The sequence below is a fragment of the Cajanus cajan genome, chromosome 5 (assembly GCF_000230855.2).
Source record: "Cajanus cajan strain Asha chromosome 5, NIPB_CcT2T_4, whole genome shotgun sequence".
Lineage (NCBI taxonomy): Eukaryota > Viridiplantae > Streptophyta > Magnoliopsida > Fabales > Fabaceae > Cajanus > Cajanus cajan.
Genome location: NC_138521.1, coordinates 47,457,303 through 47,480,078, shown reverse-complemented (window position 1 = coordinate 47,480,078; position 22,776 = coordinate 47,457,303). Strand labels below are relative to the sequence as shown.

The following is a 22,776-nucleotide window of genomic DNA, read 5'->3' as shown; positions in this document are numbered from 1 at the left end:
AGGCAATGTGGTGACAGATGCATTGAGTAGGATGATCTTTCATCTATCATTTTGATGATTTAAAGGTTAAATTTGATTGTAGAGTTTAGAGATTTAAGCTTGATTTGTGAGCTTACCCTTAGAAGCATTGAATTGAGTATGTCGAAGGTGACTAGTGAATTAATGGATGAGATTAGAGGAGCCTAAGAGTTAGATCCTTTCTTAGTGAACCAAGTGGAGAGGATTGGTAAGGGTATAGATAACCCTTTTCGAGTGGAAGTTAATGGTGTTTTGTGGTTTCGGGATAGAATCTATGTGTCTAATAATCCCGAATTAAGGAAGATGATCTTAGAAGAAGGCAATAAGAGTACTCTTAGTATTTCACTTAGGAGCTATTAGATGGATTAGGACCTTAGGAGGATGCATGAGAGTAGCGTAGCGGAAGCGTGGTGGTCTAAGGTGAAGAGAGGAGTAGAGGAAGTTGTGAACTTGTGTGTAGTATTCCAAAAGTCTAAAGTGGAACATTAGAAAGTCTAAGGCAGGAGACATATCCATTTTTATTTGCTTTAGGTAATTTCGGGACGAAATTTTTAAAAGGAGGGGAGAATTGTAACATCCCAAATTTTTCTACTAATACTACAAATTATTATTATTTATTTTTGTATTTATGAAGATTATTTCCTTATAATTATTTTGATTAATTAAATGAGTTTGATTGAATTTTTAAAGGCTTTTAATAATAATCATTTATGAAAATTATTTTGTATAATATTATTAATTATGATATTTTTGTTATAATTATTATTTGAAGAAAATCATGTTTTAAATTGTATTGATATTTTATTTTGATATATATATATATATATATACGTTATTTATTTATTTATTTATTAATCAGTAATTTGGATTTTCATAGCTCTGGAACGGGCCGTTCCACTTTGGGAACGGGCCGTTCCAAATCAAGCATTCGTGGGTAAAATTTTAACCCAGAACGGGCCGTTCCACTTTAGGAACGGGCCGTTCCGGATGTGATTTTAAAAGAACAAAGTTTGACTCAGAACGGGCCGTTCCACATTGAAACGGGCCGTTCCAGAAACCCCAGAATGGGCCGTTCTAGTTTTGGAACGGGCCGTTCTGGTAGAGGCTTTTGTACCTATTTCGAGTGCCCAGAACGGGCCGTTCCGGATTCGGAACGGGCCGTTCTGGCCGCGACCTGATGCCTATAAATAAAGCGTTTTGCAATCTCTAAAACTCATTTTTTCATTTTCTAATCTTCTTCCTCCTTTCTCTCTGAAGACGAAGGGGAACCTAGAGGGGGTGACCAACAAGATTCGGCTCCTGCTTATCGAGGTAAGGGGCAGTGAGAAACCTCGCTCTGGGTGTGGGATTGTATGCTGGGTAGTGAGATTGGCCCCCAATCCTGTGTTTGTTGCATTTTTTGTATGCTTATGTATGAGGGATTTTTCCTAATTGTATCTGTTTTGCCTATTGTTTTCTTATATGTAATTAATCGTATGAATTAAGATTTCTATGGGTTCCTATGGGAAACCCTAAGGGAATGCATTGATAATTGTAAGAGGCAAATTTTAAATGTTTTCTGTTTTACCTTCTGAGTTTTCTGTTGTGTTTCTTGATATTTGTTGAGTGTAAATATGTATATAATCTTGAAAATAAACAAGTTTTGATATGAATTAGAGTGCTCTGTGGGTTTCTGTGGGAACCCTATGAGAAACAGGCAAAATATGAATATTTTCTGTTTTGCTTTCTGATTGTTCTGATGTATTCCTTGTTGAATGAGATGTATAAATATGTATTTATTTTTGAAAATAGATCAATTTTGATATGATTTTGAGTGCTCTGTAGACACTATGTGAATATGATGAGATGATGTGAAAAATGATGATTATGTGAATATGATGAGATGATGTGAAAAGTGATGACTATGTGAATATGATGAGATGATGTGAAAAGTGATAATGAGACATGATAATGTGATATGGGAATGAGAAATGATAATGGGATATGAGAATGCATAGTCTTGAATGACATGCATCATTTGCATAAGTGTTTTAAGGGTACGATATGGAATACACCGCCAGAGAAGGCCCCCTAGTGTAAAAGCTTTGGGGATTAGTCCTTGGGGATAGCTCGGTTTGGAAGTCCCAGTCTCGCCCATTGTGTGCATGGGATGTATCTTGCGCGGCTTAGCTATCCCGACGAGACTCTGGTAGTATATCCTTCTAGTGAGAGTGCGCAGAGGGTGTGACCCGGCATGTACTCCTAGACTACTCTTCGTGTATTGCTAGCGGCAATATGCCATGTGATGTTTTACTGGCGCCACATGCATGATAATATGTAGTCTGTGTCCATGCATATGCATTCTTAATGTTATATGATAAAGTGATGGTTTATGTCTTGGATAAGTGTGATGTTATTATTAATTTATCTATGTTATACTTATTTTGTTTGTGTTTGGCTATTCGGCGTATATTTCTACACTGTGAGCCAGAGTGAGATGTTTCTCACTCCCTTTTCTCGTGTTGTTTTGTTTTGACTGTTATACAGGTGATCATCAGCGTGAGGCTGAGGATGTTGGTGATGAAGCTTAGGCTTCTATGTTGAGTTTTGCTCTGATAGGACATGTGACATCGGGACATAGATAGGATTAGTTTAAAATGTTCTTATTAAATTATTTTGGAAAATTCAGTTTTATTTCTTTGTAATTTTACTGACATGTTATTTGGATTAAGTTTATGAATGTGAACTCTTTACCCTTACGTGGTTGGAAATTTGATTTTTATTGATGAAAATTTTTATTTGTTTATAATTATTGTATATGTATGTTGGGGTAGAGGGTGTCACAGCCCTCATGCCTGTCAGCATTTCAAGCAGCACTACACCAAACCCATAAACATCACTTTTCACAGAAAAGTGCCCTGTTGAAACATTCAAACAATTCAAAGACGTTTTAGTTTGTGCATGGTCAAAGTATTAGTCTACACTATTGCTTATCTTTAAGGAAATTTTCTACTATGGTTCAAAATTAATAAAAGTTTGTTTTCATTAAGGTCCTTTTTCACTTAATTTCTTATTTTCATTAATAATGAAAATTTTTCTGTACTTTCATTTCCTTCTTACTTAGGGTTGCGGAGTTAGTAAGGCTCCACCAACCGTCTATTTTTATTGTTTTGGAAACACATTGCCAGTTTTCTTCGGTGGAGTCGTTCTGGTCGAAGATGGATTATAGGTTGTGCTATAGCATGGAGGCTACGGGGCACTCTGGAGGTATTTGGGTATTGATGGCGAGGTCATGTTTTGCGCAGGTTTCTGACTTTGCTTCCCACTCTCAGGCCATCTCGTTTACGATTGTTGAAGGAAGCAAGAGTTGGGTGTGTACTGCCGTTTATGCTAGCCCTCAAGTGGAACTCAGACAGCGAGTTTGGGATCATCTTCGGGAGTTGGAGGGACGGATTACGCTGCCATGGCTGGTGCTTGGAGATTTCAATGAAATTATGTTGTCAACGGAATGTAGGGGTGGTCGCTTCTCGACAACACGGGCTTCAAAATTTCTGGAAGTTCTGAATGATTGTAATCTTCTTGACATGGGGGCTAAGGGCCTCCGTTTCACGTGGTATAGAAATCAACGTGGGGTCGTGCTGGCAAAGCGGCTAGACCGTGCGGTGTGCAATGTTGCGTGGCAAGCAATGTTTCCAGAAGCATATGTTGAGAATCTGTGCAGGGTATACTCCAATCATTGCCCTCTTTTACTGCGGCGTGGAGGCTCAGGAGACAAGGCTCAAGATCGACCCTTTCGGTTCCAAGCTGCTTGGGCCACCCATAAAGGGTTTGAGCAGATTGTTAGGGAGGCTTGGGGCCGTAGCACACCGACCCTTGCTAATGGGTTACAGGCTGTTCGTGTGGATGCCATCAAGTTCAATAAGGAAGTGTTTGGGAATATCATTACTAGAAAGAAGGTTCTCCAACGACGTCTCAGAGGGGTACAAGTACAACTCGAGATGGGGGAATCAGAAAGCCTGTCATGCTTAGAAAAGTCCATACAAGCAGAGCTGGATGAAACTTGTCTTCAGGAGGAGTACCTATGGTTTCAGAAATCTAGAGAAAAGTGGGTGAGGTTTGGGGACCGTAATACGTCCTTCTTCCATGCTCAAACACTCGCGCGAAGACGGAGAAACAAGATTCAGGGGTTGTTTCTACCAGATGGGGCTTGGCATACGGATCCTGTGGTAATGAAAAATGAGGCAGTCCGGTTCTATAAGGAGCTTTTCTCGAGTACTAACGAACAAGGGCCTTGTTACATGCATGCTGGGGTGCCACCTAACCTGGGGGTTGAGGCCCAAACTGCCTTAACTGCCCCAGTCACGAAGGAGGAGGTTCGCCGGGCAGTGATGAGTATGAAATCGTTCAAGGCTCCAGGGCCGGATGGGTTTCAACCGTTCCTTTTCAAGCAATATTGGCCTATTGTAGGGGAGGAGTTATGGCGTACAGTGAAGGATGCCTTTCGGTTAGGGTTCTCGGACATATCCCTCTTGGAGACACAAATGGTGTTAATTCCGAAGGTGGACCATCCGGTTAGCCTCAAAGAATTTCGCCCTATAAGCTTGTGTAACGTTGCCTGGAAGGTTATTTCTAAAGTGATTGTGGCTCGCCTCAGGCCCTTCCTGCAAGACTTCATTGGCCCATTTCAGGGCAGCTTTATCCTCGGGAAGGGGACTCGTGATCACAATATTATTGCTCAAGAAGCCATACATTTTGTACGAAAGGACGGTTCAGGTATGGGATCTTTGGCCTTAAAAATTGATCTTGAAAAGGCATATGACAGAGTCAAGTGGGATTTCTTGGAATCGACGCTGGTGCAATTTGGCTTTCCAACCGTCACTACTAAGCTTATCATGTGGGGGTTGAAGAATTCGTCAATCTCACTTCTTTGGAATGGAAGCACACTACCGTCCTTTGTTCCGTCTCGTGGACTTCGATAGGGGGACCCATTATCTCCGTATTTGTTTGTTTTCTGTATGGAGCGTCTAGCCCTCAGGATCTCTGAGTTACTCCAGATGGGTCATTGGAAACCGATCCAGTTATCCCCTGGGGGGTTACCGCTTTCACATCTTCTCTTCGCTGATGATATTTTATTATTTTGTCAAGCTACAGAGGACCAGGCTCGGTTGGTGGCATCGACCTTGGAGGAATTTTCGCGGTCATCAGGCTTGAGAGTTAATTTGACTAAGTCTAAGTTTGTGAGCTCTAGAAGGGTTTCACAGAGGAGGATCGAAGCTATGGAGGGCTTGCTCGGGATTGGCCACACGGCTCAGATCAGGAAGTATTTGGGGGTTCCCATGACTCATGGTCAGCCTAGGTGCGCAGACTTTTATGATGTGATGGATAAGATCCAGGGTAGACTTGCGGCTTGGAAGTCCAAGCTCCTTAATAAGGCAGGGAAGCTGTGCCTAGTGAAGTCTACCATCTCCTCTATTCCAGTTTACAGCATGCAAACACGATGGCTTCCTCAGGCGGTGTGCAATAGAATTGATCAGGCTTGTCGTCGTATGCTCTGGGCAAAATCTGACAGGTCACGGTATTGGTCCCCAGTGAGTTGGGCTACTGTTACTCAACCCAAAGAGCACGGTGGTCTTGGGGTTAGGGAGGCGCAAAGGGTTAATATAGCACTCCTTGGGAAGTTAGTCTGGGATCTACTGACGGCGCCACAGAAGCCTTGGGTTCAAATCCTCAGTAGTTTATACCTACACGGAAATTCTATCTTGTGTGCCCAAAACAGGCGGGGTGCTTCTCCAATCTGGTCAAGTCTTGTTAAGGCCCTCCCTTCTCTTCGGGAGGGTTTCGAGCCTCGGCTAGGATCGGGTGCCTCATCCCTTTGGTACACGGATTGGTCAGGTACTAGGCTTTGGTGCGGGAGAGTCCCGTTCGTTCACGTTGCGGACATCAATAAAACGATCGCCGACTGCTGGGCTAGTGGAGTTTGGAACTTTACTAACTTGCATACTGTTCTTCCGGCGGAGCTGTCAAGTTCGGTCCATAGGTTGAGTGTCGTCAATTCCTCTTTGGGGCTGGATCACTTTGTCTGGAGGGGTGATAATTCGGGTTGTTATACAGCGGCCTCTAGATATCGATTTATGACCACGGTCCTGTCGACAGAGGGGGATGTAGTTTGGAAAAAGGTCTGGAAGTTATTGATCCCAGAGAAGGTTAAGTTCTTTCTGTGGCAATGCCTTCATTCAGCCCTTCCAACGAACCAGGTTCGGGCTGATAGGAGGCTCACTGAGTCCGGTGCATGCTCGCGTTGTTCTTGCCCTCAAGAAACTATCCTACATGCACTTCGTGATTGCCCGTACTCGCGAGAGGTGCTGATGGCTGGCGGGATCAGTACGGGGTGGTTCTTCTTGGAGAGGGATTGTTTTCAGTGGCTAAAGGGGATTATTCTGCATACGAATGTTATTAAGCTATCCATCACCTTGTGGTGGGTTTGGCGGTTTAGAAATAACATGTTGCTCAACGGCGAGCTTTGGACAATTTCGGCAGTTCGTAGGAAGGTGACACTGTCTACGGTGGAGAATAGTGTGTATAATGCTAAGAGGCGCTTGTGGACGGAGCAACCTTTATGGCGACCTCCGGAGCATCCGTGGGTCAAACTTAACACGGACGGGAGTTGGTTGAGGGACATTGCGGCTATGGGGATGGGTGGAGTAATTCGTGACTGTGTAGGTATGTGGCGGGGTGGATTCTCACGTGGAGCGTTGACTGGGGATGCGTTACGTGCTGAACTGTTGGCTTTGGAAGCTGGCTTATCGCTTTGCTGGGAAGGTGGGTTTCGGAAGGTGAGTTGTGAATGTGATTGCCTGGAAGCTGTTATGCCATTTCAAGATCGGTCAACGGATAGGGACTACTTGCACAACCATTATGATGTTATTCGTCGTATTAGGTGCCTGCTAGCCCGGGACTGGGTAGTTTACGTTAATCTTATCCCTAGAGAGATAAACTCAGTAGCCCATACGCTTGCCAACTGGGGGGTACGGAACACGAGTTCCAATGTAGTTTGGAGGAGTCCTCCTGATTTTATCTTGTTTCCGCTTGGAAGAGACTCTATGTCTTGATTTGTCTGTTGTTTTTACTTTCATTCTTTACCAAAAAACAAATTTCCTTCTTACTTGGCATAGCATATAAACTTGGCTCGTGTTATGCCTGGTGAGTAATTAATAAAGTCAAACCATACATTTAAAGCTGATTTAATTGTCAATTATGTGCAGATATATTATTTACCTGTTGCCATATATTCTGGAGCAACGTAACCATACGTGCCCAAGATTCTGGTACTTACGTGTGATTGTCCTTCAAAAGTCCCCAATTTAACCAAGCCAAAATCTGAGATTTTTGCATTGTAATTCTGTAGGACAAAATAATCGGTCTTCAAAATGATGAGAAATTTAGCATTAAATAAATATCAATTTTTGTTACTTAAAAAATATTTTGCATTAATAACATCATGTAACATGCTTAAACTAGTCAATGGGTCCTGTATTGACAACACTTAAAAAAGAGACAAGGAGAACAAATACATTTCACTTTTCAATTGATATTATATTAACAGAATAAGTTTTCATACCTTTTCAACACGAACTTGGTTAATGGGGTCAAATTTCATAAACTGTCTATTCATCCTAATTTGATAATGAGCCTATTTAGATACAAGCTATTTTGAAAGTTTCTCTACCAAAAATAAAGCCATATTTTCATTAGATAAACTCTCAAGCTCTTCTAAGCTTATATGCAAGCAAACTCATTACATTTGCTTTAGCTTCCATCAATTGAAATTTGAAACAAAGGAAAAAGACCTAACAAAAACATAACTGCTTCCATTGGAAGAAATCAACCAACAAAAGAAACTGACCCCATCGAGTAGTATATGTGAAGCCTTGAAATCTCTGTACATGGCTTGTTTTTCAGAGGCGTGCAAGAAAGCTAGAGCCCGAGCTGCACCAATAGCTATTTTAAGCCTGGTGTTCCATGAAAGTGGTTCCAAGTTAGAATTTCCTGCTCAGAAACACAACAATGAAATTGAATTAAATTTGTGACATGGAGTTTTCCTTGACTATTTTTATTGTCATTAATTCATACTTCTAAATAGATGAGTGTTTAAGCTTCCCTTAGGCATGAACTCGTACACAAGAAGAAGCTTATCATTATCATCCCTGCAGTAACCCAATAGGTTGACCAGGTTGGGGTGAGAAAGCATTCCTAAAAAGAATAGTTCTGACTGCATTTTACAATCAACGGAAAATTATGTTTAATAATCAGATAGCTAGCTATACTGAATTTGTGCAAAAAGTAGGATTTATTACATGGAAGGTACTCTAATTGTGTTGAAGGTTACACAAAAATATTAAATGCAGTATGATAAGTAACAGCACATGATAAAATGATAAACATTTAGCCAAAAAAAATGCCTAGTTATGTTTTGGTATTACTCTTTTAGTCTTTTTATTATTAATTTTTTTATATGATTCTTTAATTGTGAAAATATATGCATGTTTTCACCATAAATGTTAGGCTAAGGTCTGTTGTACATGACCTGCCACTCTAAATTCCCTTGCATGCTGCCCAGTGTTCGGCGAAGGTCTTTTATTGCAACAACCTTTCCAAAACGTTCCCTGACAGGGAATAAGGTCTTGTCATCCAGCCATCCCCAGTAAACTATGCCAAAACCACCCTCACCAACCACATGACTAAAATTCGTTGTTGCAGATTTCAGCTCCGCATAACTAAACACCCATTTTTCATGGATAGCTTCAATGGCTTCCAATTCCTTAACAACATCTTTCATAGAAGGGCGGTTGTAAGGGTGAGGTTCTAGGCATTTTAGAGTAAGTCGTGCTGCTCGCCATGCTGCCTTGGGTGAATATTGACGTTCCATGTTAGCATCCATAATGGTTTTCAAATTTCTTTTGGAGAAAAGAAAAGCCTCTCTCCATTTAACTAGGTTGTGCTTGCCTGTTGGCCGATCTGTGTCAAGTGCCTGCATGCCTGTCAGCATTTCTAGCAGCACTACACCAAATCCATACACATCACTCTTCACATACAAGTGCCCTGTTGAATAATGATACATTTCAAAGCCTGTTAGTTTTTGGTGGGTCAAAGGATTAAACTACAGTACTCCTTATTTTAATCTTGATTCCCCAAACTTCATCTTCCATAAATCATTGCTTTTTGTAGTAAGGCCAGCTTGGTTTAAGAAAACTGTCTGATTTCATTTCCTGTTTTTATTGATAATTACAAAAAAGTCAATATGCTGCTTTGTTTTCACTCTGTTTCCTATTTTCAGAAAGAGTGAAAACAACACAAATCTTGTTTTTAACTGTTTCTTGTACAAGTATTTCAAATCAAGAAACCATATGGTATGGCATTTTAGTAATTATTTATGGAAACATGAAATGAAGATGAAAAACGTTTTCTCAAATCAAACAGATCTTTTGTTTTTTCCTTTACTTTGCTTCCATTTCCTTCTTACTTGCAAAGCATGTAATCTTGGCTCACATTTTGCCTTGTGAGATAATAATAAAGTCAAAACATACATTTAAAGCTGATTTGATTGCCATATTTGCAGATATATATTTACCTGTCGCCATATATTCGGGAGCAGCATAACCAAGCGTGCCCATGAACCTGGTAGTAACATGTGATGGCTTTTTGACCCAAGTAATTAAAAAAAAAATACACAAAATAAATTAAAAAAAAAAACAATTTATCAAAATAGGTAGTTTTGGACATGTCAGCGCTGACTGGGCATGGATGGCGCCTGGGGGTTGGGCGTTTTATAGAAAACGCCTCCCTCCCAGGCGCCATCCATGCTGAGGTGGCATTGTGCAAAGAAAACGCCCAGGGGGGAGGCGCCATGCACACGTGGCACGTTTGTGTTGAAAACGCCTCCCCCCCAGGCGCCATCCATGCTGAGTTGTGCAAACAAAACGCCCAGGGGGGAGGCGCCATGCACACGTGGCACGTTTGTGTTGAAAACGCCCCACCCCCAGGCGCCATGTGTGCCTATGTGGCATGCACTGAACGCGCCTCCCCCCCAGGCGCCATTTGTGCACTGTTCCTCCTTCCCCCATTCGTTTAAATGATGCTCGTGGGTGGGAGCTGCGGAGGTGCTGATAATATTTGTGCAAAAACGCTTGAGGTTCCGGCGCTTCCGGCGCTTTTAGAGTACCTGTGTTGCTCACATTTTTTGCTCACACAAGTTTATTTAGACGTTTATCAGGTATGTTTTGAATTTTAATTATTTTAAAGTAAGAAAAAAATATAAATAGAAAATGTTGAGGGGTCTTCGTCACTCGTTTGTGGGTGTGGAACGGCCCGTTCTGTTTTTGGAACGGGCCGTTCTGGATAAAGTAAATGGGTGTTATTTTGGATGTGGAACGGGCAGTTGTGAAATCAGAACGGCCCGTTCTACTTTCAGAACGGCCAGTTCTACTTTTAGAACGGGCCGTTCTGAAAGTAGAACGGGCCGTTGTGGGGCCGTTCTCGTTGTTTCATTTAGTGAAGTATGGATGGGTTCAGAACGGCCCGTTCTGTTTTCGGAACGGCCCGTTCCGAAACCCAAATTTATACACTTTTTGTGCAATGAGAACGGCCCGTTCTGAAACCAGAACGGCCCGTTCTCATTGCAGTAATGAATGATTTCAATTTAAAATGTTGAATTATTATGAGGGTTTAAATTAGGTATTTAGGGTTTTATAAAATTTAGAAATAAATTGTTGTTTGAGTTAATTTAATTTGTTTGTTTGTTGAATTATATCAGGATGTCTAGACAGATTATTCATGCAGGACCTATGGATGATTCATTATTAAGGCTTCAGCCATTTCATATATCTGAGCATATATGGAATGGAGCTGAGGATAGGGTTCTGAAGGTTAGGAGTGCAAAACAATCAGAGTTGCGTGGTGGTGTCATTCCAGCTGCTGTTCAGGATCTTTTACAGAGGGCTGGATTTCTGGGGATGGCGCAGATTAGTTACTTTCCTGTGGATAATCATTTAATATCTGTGTTAGTTGAGCGATGGAGACCAGAGACCCACACGTTTCACATGTCCTTCGGCGAGTGTACTATCACGTTGGAGGATGTTGCAATTTTACTTGGGTTGAAGATCTCTGGGGCACCCATTACTGGATACGCAAGTATGGATTGGGGAGCTCTTGTGCAGCGCCTTCTTGGGATGACACCACCTGAGGCAATGCTTGTTGGGGGTAGATTGAGGATGAGGTGGATTGACCAGCAGTTTTCGGATGTTTCTGAGCATATACATAGTCAGGAACAGTTGGAACGCTATACTAGAGCGTTCATTTTACGCATGATCGGGGGATATTTATTAACTGATCACTCTAGCGCGTTTGTATCCCTCAGATACTTGAGTTTCCTCGAAGACCTAGATGTTTGTGGTCAAATGAGTTGGGGGTCATGCGTCCTGGCAAATTTGTACAGGGAGTTGTGTGTGGTGACGAATTATGATCACAAGGAAATTGCTGGGTCAGGTATTTTACTACAATTATGGGCATGGTATCGGTTTCCATTTATTGCACCACCTCATCCACCTTTATCTACATTTCATGTTCCTCTAGGGGCAAGGTTAGTAACTATATTACTTGTGATCGATTTTAGAATAAATATATTTAGAATTAATTTGGAAGTTGAAGATTTGATGGTTTTTTTGTTTTTATAACAGGTGGAATAATGCCTTGCATAAACCTAGAGAGGAAACAAAAGAAAAAATTGTGAAGTATAGAGACTATTTTGACCGTTTAAAAAGAGAGGATGTAAGTATTTTATTAGAATATTATATTGAAGATTTTGATAAAAAAAATTGTGATTATAAATGATACTTCGTAAGTACTTAATTGATTGGTTATTTTGCAGTTTGTATGGCAACCATACTTGGAGTTACTACCTACATTACCTCCTTACTGTTTGGAGGACTCACATGTATGGAGGTCAACAGTCCCGTTGATTAATTTCCACATCGTCGAATATCATTATGCAGATCGTGTAATGCGACAATTTGGGATGGTCCAACACATTCCTACGCCTCCTATTCATCCGGAGATATTGCATGATCTTTCGTTGAGAGGCAAGGATAACACGGACTGGTCACGCATGCACGTTCAATTTGTGCAGGAGTGGCAGTCACGTCATCATCGTGTATGGACACAACCTGCGTGTGATACACCACACTTGAGCTATAGTTCAGAATACATGGTGTGGTATAGGAAACATACAAGGCGATGGATTTCTCCTTCTACTACAAAGGAAGGATATGTGGTGAGTACAAATGTACGCATGTTTTTAAATAATTACTTGTGACATATTTTTAAATTTAGTGTACTGATGATATTTGTTATGTTATTTGTAGACCGATGTTCTAGAACACATGTATCATCGCACTAGTGAAGAACATAGGGATGCCTTTGATTTTACCATGATGCATGAGAGCATCGGTCACTACTTGCAGTTGCGAGACGAGGTGAGCAGGGTCAGTTTTCCTTTTACACCGGCTGCAGCTGCAACATTACCACAGTGACAGATTTAAAAAATACATGATCTAGACCGTTGATTCTGTCGGTGCGATCATGACCGTTCTTTTCCCCTGCTACTAGGAGACAACACATCTGACCCATCAACAGTGACGAATTTAAAATCAAGATGATCTACACCATTTAATCTGTCGGTGCGATCAGAGCCGTTCATTTCCCCTGCTACTAGGAGACAACACATCTGACGCATGAACAGTGACGGATTTAAATTCGAGATGATCTACACCGTTGATTCTGTCGGTGCGATCAGGGCCGTCCGTTTCCCCTGCTACTCGGAGACAACACATCTGACCCATCAACAGTGACGAATTTAAAATCAAGATGATCTACACCGTTTAATCTGTCGGTGCGATCAGAGCCGTTCTTTTCCCATGCTATTAGGAGACAACAAATCTGACCAATGAACACTGAATTTAAATTTAAGATGATCTACACCGTCGATTTTGTCATTGCAATCAGGGAAATTCGTTTAACCTACTTTATACTTTACATTTTCAAATTTTATTTTTCATTGTAACCAATATATTATCACATTTGTTAATCACAAACGTAAATATTATTAATACTTCAACACTTTACTACTACATTCAAATTAAGACAATACTTTTAAACTTCAACAAACACTTAACTATTGTTTAACAACAACGACAACAAATACATGAAGTTAACAAAGTAAACATTGACTGTTTACAAAATAAACAACGATACAAACAAGAAAATCCTCAACCCTAAACCCTACATGAAGTTTAGTTGTCTTTCAAATGAATTGACCATGTTCCACATCTGCAATTGTTGAGGCTCCAGATCTTCAAAAGTAACAAACAAATTAAGTAGTAATTCATTCGGGTCTTCTGCAAATTTGTGAAACATGAATGTCACATCTTCATCACAGGTTAAAGGATATGGAGTATATTGCTTTCCACTATCTTCATATCTAACTGGACAACGATAATGAACTTGACTTATGCGTTTGCTATCCCCTTTGATCAACCTCCTATGTACCTCATTCAACAAATCAACAAGTGTCATGTCTTCGTTAAGTTTGATAACTCTCCCACTAGATGGCATTTGTATGGCATAATCAAGACCGTACTGAGTTTGAAATATCTGAACATTTTGAAACACAAGAGCAAACACTGTTGCTGAACCCATTCTTCGAACTCACTACTACAATATTTCTATCTTAAGTTGAAGAGAAAGTGTCTGAACATAAAAAACACACACACACACACTTATATTTATAGGCAGATGGACCCTAACTAAAATAATAAAATAATATGAAGTGCATAATTTAACAATTTTTTTTCATTACAAAATTATAAAACAACAACAACAAATACATATAACTAAAATGCACAATAAATATTTAATAAATAAATTATTTTTTCACGAATATTTAATAACAATATTATCCAAATTTAAATATTGCAATTCACAATAAAATTTACATTACAACCATTCGAATTAACAATAAACCTAAAACTAAATTACAAATACTTTTTGTCATCAAATCAAATATCCTTCGGAATAACCTGAAAAAAATTTAACATACATTTGTTAAACAATATTACTTACAAAATAAATTTTATTTAACTAATACTACTCACCCGTTTTATATTATTTTTAGTTATATTGAGGAAGTAAGGATCACGGAAACGCCTGGGGGCAAACACAACAACCTAAACAAAAAACAAACAAATTCAATTCAACACATAAATAACATATAATTTCATTTTATACAACAAATTTTACCTGTTTCAGAATTAACACACACCCCACAACAATGTCTTCCCCATATTGTCGATGTTGCTTAACTTTGTAATGTAAGCTTGCACCAATCGTTGCAGTTGGGTCCTGAAATAAATATTTACAATTAATTACAAAATATTTTCTTTTAATGTATAACAAATTCACTAACCATACCTTTAAATTAATAGTATAATTTCCCTGTCCAGTTGGGGTCATAGACTCCACAAAAGCAACAACTGTTGGGACTCTTTGTAAATTGTGGTCGATATTAATCAATGAAGTCACTTCAGGTAGACCTATTATTAAAAAAATACAAATTATAGTTAACATTATTTGCATCATTAAATTTACACACATCAAACTTAATATGCTAAACAAACCTCTAGATTTCACATAATGCATAGCATAGCGCCACGGGTTAGAGTTGAACACCAACATCGCAGGTCCATTAAGATCAGCCAAAAACTCTTGTGTTGGCAACGGATTTTCAGCTTCCCTGTTCCTCATTGTAGCTTGGACCAAACCAGCTGGTCCAGGAATAACACGACCAATGTCACGTGTACTCGATGTCTCTTCGTCATCATCCCCAAGTTTTGGTGTAGGGGGTGACAACGGAGACAATGGCTCCTGTTCTCGAGCCTCTTCAGCCTGTCTTGCTACCATTGCACTTCTCATTGACGCCAAAAATTGTTCATCTGTCCATAATTCATTTGATGGAACAATGTCTACTTCTTCATCACTATCAGGTACGTAATCAATACCTCTACGAGACATTCCTAATCAAATACAAATCAAATTAAATATTACTCTTATGCTGTCCTGGTTTCAAATATTCAATATAATATCACAACTTTTAACATTGCAATAAATACATATATTCAATTATAAAAATCAAATTAAATAGCTTTTTCATTTAAAAAAATTTTAATTGGGCCACTGGAACGGCCCGTTCTAATTCCAGAACGGGCCATTCTGAATTTCAGAACGGCCCGTTTTGACTTCAGAACGACCCATTGTGATTTCAGAACAGACCGTTCTGAATTCACAACGTCTCGTTCTGATTTCAGAACGGGCCGTTATGAATTTACAACGGCCCGTTCTCAGGGAACTAATTACAGGTAAAATTTTCATTCAGAACGCCCTGTTCTAAAAAGAGAACGGGCCGTTCCAAACCAAATCTTACCAACCATTCGTTAAAAACAGGAACGGCCCGTTCTGAATACGTGCTTTCTCAGAACGGCCCGTTCCACGTGTTTCATTCTCGTTTTCAACTTCAAACTAAAAAAAAATTATCTTTTAATTTTTATACCAGTCTACTATACAAACCTAACAATGATACATACATAGAACATATAAAATTTAAATTTTAAATTTACAAATATTTAAAAACCCTTACTTACTTGAAGCACCTGGACCACCAAATAAAAAATACGTTGGACCACAAACCGAACAAATGAATCTTGTGCAACCCAATACATTTAACTAATTTGATAGCGCCTGACCCTCAGGCGTTTTTGTAAATTTGTACTGAGGTGCGCACCCAGACATGGCAAAACGCCTGGAGGGGAGGCGCTTTCAGTGTGTGGCACATCGTCTACACATGGCGCCTGGGGGGGAGGCGCCATCAACAATCTTCTGCCACGTGTACAACACGCCTCCTCCCCTAGCGTTTTCTTTTTACCGTCAGCTTACATGGCGCCTGGGGGGGAGGTGCCATCAACAATCTTCTGCCACGTGTACAACACGCCTCCCCCCCAGCGTTTTCTCTTCACCGTGCCACATCAGCATAGATGGCGCCTGGGGTGGAGGCGTTTTCTAAAAAACGCCCACCCCCCAGGCGTTTTCAGTGCCACGTGTATGCTTACCTGTCCAAAATCACCTATTTTGGTAATTAGTCTTTTTTTTAATTTATTTCATATATTTTTATTTTTTTTTAATTTACTGAGGTCAAAAAGCCAACATGTGATTGTCCCCCAGCAGGCCCCAACTTAGCCAACCCAAAATCTGAGATTTTTGCAATGTAGTTCTGTAGGTTAAAAGTCACAAAACAATGGTCATCAAAATAATATGAGAAATTTAGCATTAAATAAATATCAACTTTTGTTACTTCAAAAATATTTTGCATTCATAACATCATGTAACATGCTTCAACAAGTCAATGGGTCCAGTATTGGCAGCATATAAAAAAGAGACAAAGACAACAAAGACATTGCACTTTTCAGTTGATATTCTATTAACAGACTAAGTTTTCATACCTTTCCAATGAGTTTGGCTAATGGGGTCAAAATGCATAAACTGTCTTTTCATCACAACTAGATATGACATTTTCTTTTGCTTCCATGAATTGAAACAAGGGAAAAGGTAGACTAACCAAAAAGTAACTGGTTCCACCGAAAGAAAACAACCAAAAAAAGTAACTGACCTTATCAAGGAGTATATGTGAGGACTTGAAATCTCTAAATATGACTTGTTTTTCGGAGGCATGCAAGAAAGCTAGTGCCCGAGCTGCACCAATAGCTATCATAATCCTGGTGTTCCAATCAAGTGTTCGTAAGTTACGATTTCCTGCTCAGAAACACGACAAAGAAAATGAATTAAACTCAAATTAGTGACAAGGAGTTTTCCTTGACTATTATTATTGTCTTCAATTCATACTTCTGAATAGATGATTGTTTAAGCTTCCCTTAGGCATGAACTCGTACACAAGAAGAAGCTCATCATCATCCCAACAGTAACCCAATAGCTTGATCAGGTTGGGGTGAGTAAGATTTCCTAAAAAGTTTACTTCTGACTGCATCTTCCAATCAACAGTAAATCATTTTAAACAATCAGATAGCCAGACTGAATTTGTGCAAACAGTAGATTTTATCACATGAAAGGTACTCTAATTGTTTGAAGGTTACACTACAATATGCAATTGACAAGTAAAACCACAAGACAGAATGATAAACATTTAGCCAAAGAATGCCTAGTTATGTTTTGGCATTACTCTTTTAGTTTTTCTATTTTTTAAAATTTGTTCAACTTAGTCTTTCACTTGTTAAAATCATTAACATTATTGTTTAATTGTGAAAATATATGCACGTTTTCAGTAACAATGTTTAGCTAAGGTCTGTTATACATGACCTGCCACTCTTGAAAGCCTTGTGTGCTTTCGGGGTTCAACTTTTTGATGGCAACGGCCATTCCAAAACCAGAGTTGGGTCTGGCAGGGGAGAGGGTCTTCTCATTTAACCATCCCTTGAAAACTTGGCCAAAACCACCCTCACCGATCACTGTGTCAGGGCTAAAATTGTTTGTTGCAGATTTGAGCTCCTCGTAACTGAACACCTTCATGTTCGGCCATTTCAGAACTCGGTCTTCAGTGCTTGATGAACCTGAAAACAGAGGAATCGAAACCATCATGAAAGAAATCGAATTCAAGGAAACGGGGAACGACCCAGTTGCGTGTTGGGGTGAATTTAGAAAGGGTGGAGAAAAGTTGAAGACTTGCCTGAACATTGAGAGAGGTTGGGGGAAGAGGAGTGAGGTGCCGAGGCAGAGGAGAAGCTGAGACCCATGCAACTGTTACTGTGACGAAGCTCTCTTTTGCTTCTCAGATGAATTGACCCACAGAAGATGGCAGGTGGAATTGGTGGGAAAAGGATTCGTCAATTCACAGACGAATATAGATTGTTAACATTTTAATATTTTAAATTGATTTTATTTTTGAGGAAGGGCGATTAATTAAATTAGTAACAAAAAAACAAAAACCTATCAATCAAGTATTAAAATAATGCTATTTTAAAATATATCGTGAAAGCGTCATTGTTTAGTTAAGAATCAGGCTTTTTGACAAGAATAAAAAAAATAAATATATAAAATTACTGAAATAATTTAATAAAAAATTAATTATCAAAATAAATAATTTCTTCCATGATGTAGAAGACGTTATGGAAAGTGACCTCTGAAAAGTGCCCCATACCACATAAAAAGTACAGAAACATGTTACATAAAAAATAGTCAACAATGTTGACGACTTCACTACTTGAGGAGTGTTGCATAAAACGCAACCTGAGTGACGTTTTGCATGCTTCACTGCACGATTTGACACATGAGAGATAGCATGTAGTGGAACAGAGAGACACATTGTTACAGAGAGGAACATTGCTACAACCTCCGAACGAAAGCCGAAATTTCATCCGAATCATTTAAAAAATATATTATTTTTTAATAAATTTATTATAAAATAATTATTTTACAATAAATTTATTAAAAAATAATAATTTTTTAATGATTCGGAGGATATTTCAGATTTCGCTTTCGGAGGATTAAGCATTTTCCTACAGAGAGACATGAGCATGCAGTGAAATAGAGATGGTTACAAGCGGGTTTGACCAAAAACTCAAAGAAATTATTACCTGGGTTGACGATCGACTTCTTTGCCACATGCACCAGTCCCTTCAACGTTGCATCTGTTGGGCTTGATAACGTGAAGAGCAAAGAAGGAAGAAGAAAAAAAAAAAAAAAAGAGAAGAGAAAGAAAAAAGAAGAAGATATGATTGTTTGTATGGTTTTAGAATTTTAAGTTATATTTATGTTATTTGTGAATAAATTTGTTATGCAGCATAAAATATGATTTACTAATAATAATAATCATAATAATAATAATACAAAGCCAAGATTCTCACCGTACTGACCATTATCATGGTCATCCTAATATCGTCTTATTGCCAAGGTTCTCAGACCCGTCTTACTGCCAATTTTCCCACTTTCACAAGCCAGAATAAGACGAACAAGACGTTATTTGTGATGACGTTTTAAACAAAAAAACACCATCTGCAAGACGTCTACAAAAATGATGTTTTTCTGAGAAAAATCCATGCTACTAGAAGTCTAGAATGGTGATATCTCTATTCGAAGAAATTTGGAAAGAAAATGTTTATCACGGTGACGTTTTCCTTATACATGTATATCACTAATGACGTTTTTCGCATCCTTTTTCTCTTATATGGCAAAAACAACTCATTTTGGTAATTAGTTTTTTAATTAATTTATTTCAGTAATTTTATTTTTTTTAATTTATTTTGGCTAAAAAGCCTAAGAATCAATCACAAAAATTGCCTATATAATGTAGTTCAGAGTCATCACAAAAATTAGAGAGACTTTCTGTGCCATATGACTTCTTTTGCATGTGCGGAAAGGAATGAAGCATTAAATGGATGTTCAGTGTATCTTAAAAAGTAGTATAGAAAAAGTTTAAAAAAGTTAAACAAGGAAATATGCAGTAAAAAAGAAACGTGGAAAGATAAGGGGAAAAAACGTGAAAATAAAAAAGATGAGTATTCTATTAAAGATTAAAAATAAAAACATGTATTTAATAAATGATATTTGTGACATCCTAATTTTTTAAATAAATAATATTTTATAATTTTTAAACTAATTAATTGAATTAGAAAAATAATTATTTTTTAAAAATTGATTTTTTATATATGGAAGTAGTTTTAAGAAAATAAGAAAATTCTCGAGACTTGTTTAATAATTAAGATAGGACATAAAAGTACAATAAGTTATGTGTGGAATAAACATTAATTTTATCCAACATTTGGTACACATCATTATAATATATCAGTAAATATTTTTATATTATATGTTATGCATTTATATATACTAATATAAATCATATTTGTTTATAAGATTGATCTAGGAAGATTAAGAATAAATAAGTTATTTGTTTGTTCTACTGACATAAATTGATTTAAATCAATTTTAATCTTTTTTACTAGCTTCGTATGTATAAGAAAGTATTAGATTCTATATTAATGTCACATTAACTGTTATGTAGTTGTAAGAACATACTTAATGAAATCACTTATATGATGTAAGGTCAATTATATGAGATTTTGGAAAAATCTCTAAAACACTAAGCATTCACATAGCTTATTGGCCCACAAAAATTATAACGATAAGATTGCGAGGATGTGATGTGATTGGTGTAACACAGTGTTTTTCATAAATACGTATTATTGTAATATATGTATTTATGTATATTGTTTATGTTGTTTTATGATGTTTTGTTTATTGTGGAGTGTGGATTAGAGATGAGATAACCCTTAGCTTGATTTATTAGTGATATAACTTGAATGTGTAACAGTTGGTCTAGAAAGGATTGAGATATACAAAGAAACTTAAAAGGTTTCAAATTTCAAAATTCTATAAAGAAGTTAGAGAGAAGGTCTTTAGAATGTTGCTAAAGCTTTTTATCATCTTTGAAACCATGGATCTTCTTGGTAGGGAGCTCAACTACAGTAAGGGAATAAGCTTGATTGTTGTTTATACATATCATATAAATGTTGTTGTTTGGGGGGGGGGGGGGGCGTAAATCCTTGTTGCTTGAGTTGGTGCCTCAAAACTCATTGCATGTGTTGTTTCCTACTTAATGTTGAATTGAGGTTGTTTAGATGTATTGTGAGAGATTGCATGTTGAAAGTGATGCCTAAAAATTCCCTACACATTAAAGTTGTAGAGCATTTTCACTTATTGAGTTAGTTGTCATCAAGCAGGACTTCTTAGGTCCTTGATTTTCACTCGAGGACAAGGTCTCACTTAGCGAAACCTAATGAACATGATAAAGCTCTACTAAGCGAGAGGGGCTTACTCTAACAAGCATAGGTTACTAAAAAGGATGAGTGAAAGCTACTTAGCAAGGTGGTTTCGCTCAACGACAAATGATCCCTAGAAGTGGATCACGTTGTGAGTCACTTAGCAAGGGAGTCTTATTAAGTGACAGTTGCCTTTGGATTTGGGACATGTCGTAAGTCACTAAATGAGTGTAACCTATAAAGCAATGAATAGCCTCTGACTTTGAGGCCAATAACTATTGCTCAACAACGTGGATGTCGCTAAATGAAATTGTCCCATTGGGTTGGGCATGATGTGGTTCTATCTCAGCCCAAGTTAGTAGCTAAGCAAGCATTTTCCTTTAACTTAGTAAGGTAAAGAGGGTTCCTCAATGAGTAGGGCTTATTTACTGAAAATCCATTGATGTGTGGTTTCTGTTAGAAAAGAATGGCATAATCCAAGAGGGGGGGATGAATTGGATTCTATGACCCTTTTAAAAATTATCAGAGTATTTAGGATCTTTATTTCACTAAAACTTTTCTAAGACTGAATTTTCAAATGAAGCTCCTTTAAAGACTTGTTATGGAAGTATGAATGATATATGCTTTCTTGATTACAAAATAGTGAGGTTCAAATGTAATGCTCTAACTCAAATTAAACCATCAATATTCACACACACAAGTTAATCAAGAATTATCTTCTTTAATATTCAATTAAGCAATTACTCAAAGTAAAAGATAAAGGTAGAAGAAGATTGCACAAGTCTTTTATACTGGTTCAGCCACTCCACATGTGACCTACATCCAGTCCTTAATCAGCACCTGATCAAGATTTGTTCCACTATCTCAAGGAAGAAGGTTTACAAGCACACACACATGCATATACTTCAACACAAAAGATAACCACTTTCTTGACCCCAAGAAAGCACCCCTTGTAGAAACCCACTACAAGAAACCTTACCACTTGAGAAACCATTCTCAAGATTTTACAAGTATTCACACAGAATAAAGGAACGAATTCACCTGGAATTCTTTGACACAAATCTTAATCTTCCCCTTTCAAGAATGATATGATGATGATGATCTCCTTTCAATGTTTTTCATAAACATTTCTCTTCTTGGATTCACAAAGAAAACTCTCCAAGATGTCACAAAGACTCCACAAAAACGTTTTTCTCAATTTGATTATCAGTTCTAACTCTTTTTTGAAGTTTCTCAAAGTTCAAACTATTTATAAAAGTCTCAGACGCAGATAATCGATTATTTTAAAGAATAATCGATTATTTTGTTCTTCAGGTTTTCTGGAAATCAACCAAGAGCAATATAATCGATTATTTTGCTAGATAATCGATTATTCCAGAGAGTTGTTTCTGGGATAATCGATTATTTTGGCAAATAATCGATTATTGCAGCAAGGCATCCCATTTTGCCTGTTGCTGGAATAATCGATTATATTTAACGATAATCGATTATTTTGAGTTAGTTTTCAAAACTTTGTTTTAAGTCTCAAAATAACTTTCCAACCTTTTCACTCATCATCATATACTCCCTACTTAGCTCAGATATAGATTTTGCTTATGCACAAAGCATACTAAGCACACACAACATAAAAACTCATTCAAAACACTTTATTTTCTAAACTCTATTACATAGCATTTTCTTGACTTTGTTTTTGTGCATCCAAGTTGTTCTTCCAAGTTGTTGTTGTACACACATGTTGTGATCATCAAAACTTCTTTAAGCTTCAAGCTCTCCTAAGCTCAACAATCTCCCCCTTTTTGATGATTACAACCCATGACTCAAATCATGTCAATCCAATGCTATCGTGCTTCAA

The 22,776-nt window shown here is 38.0% G+C and overlaps 1 protein-coding gene across 1 annotated transcript; it reads right to left on the bottom strand.

Moving 5' to 3' along the window:
- Nucleotides 1–2,715: 2,715 nt before the first annotated feature.
- On the bottom strand, nt 2,716–18,020 carry LOC109818278 (receptor-like cytoplasmic kinase 176). The gene is made up of 11 exons (XM_083075274.1): nt 17,837–18,020; nt 17,470–17,720; nt 16,999–17,134; nt 16,766–16,908; nt 16,306–16,369; nt 9,626–9,685; nt 8,582–9,096; nt 8,128–8,266; nt 7,901–8,043; nt 7,273–7,396; nt 2,716–2,915 (listed from the first exon to the last, which is right to left on the bottom strand). Exons 1-11 carry the CDS (start codon nt 17,901–17,903, stop codon nt 2,731–2,733), a joined length of 1,827 nt encoding a protein of 608 aa, XP_082931400.1. The 5' UTR covers nt 17,904–18,020; the 3' UTR covers nt 2,716–2,730.
- Nucleotides 18,021–22,776: the final 4,756 nt, after the last annotated feature.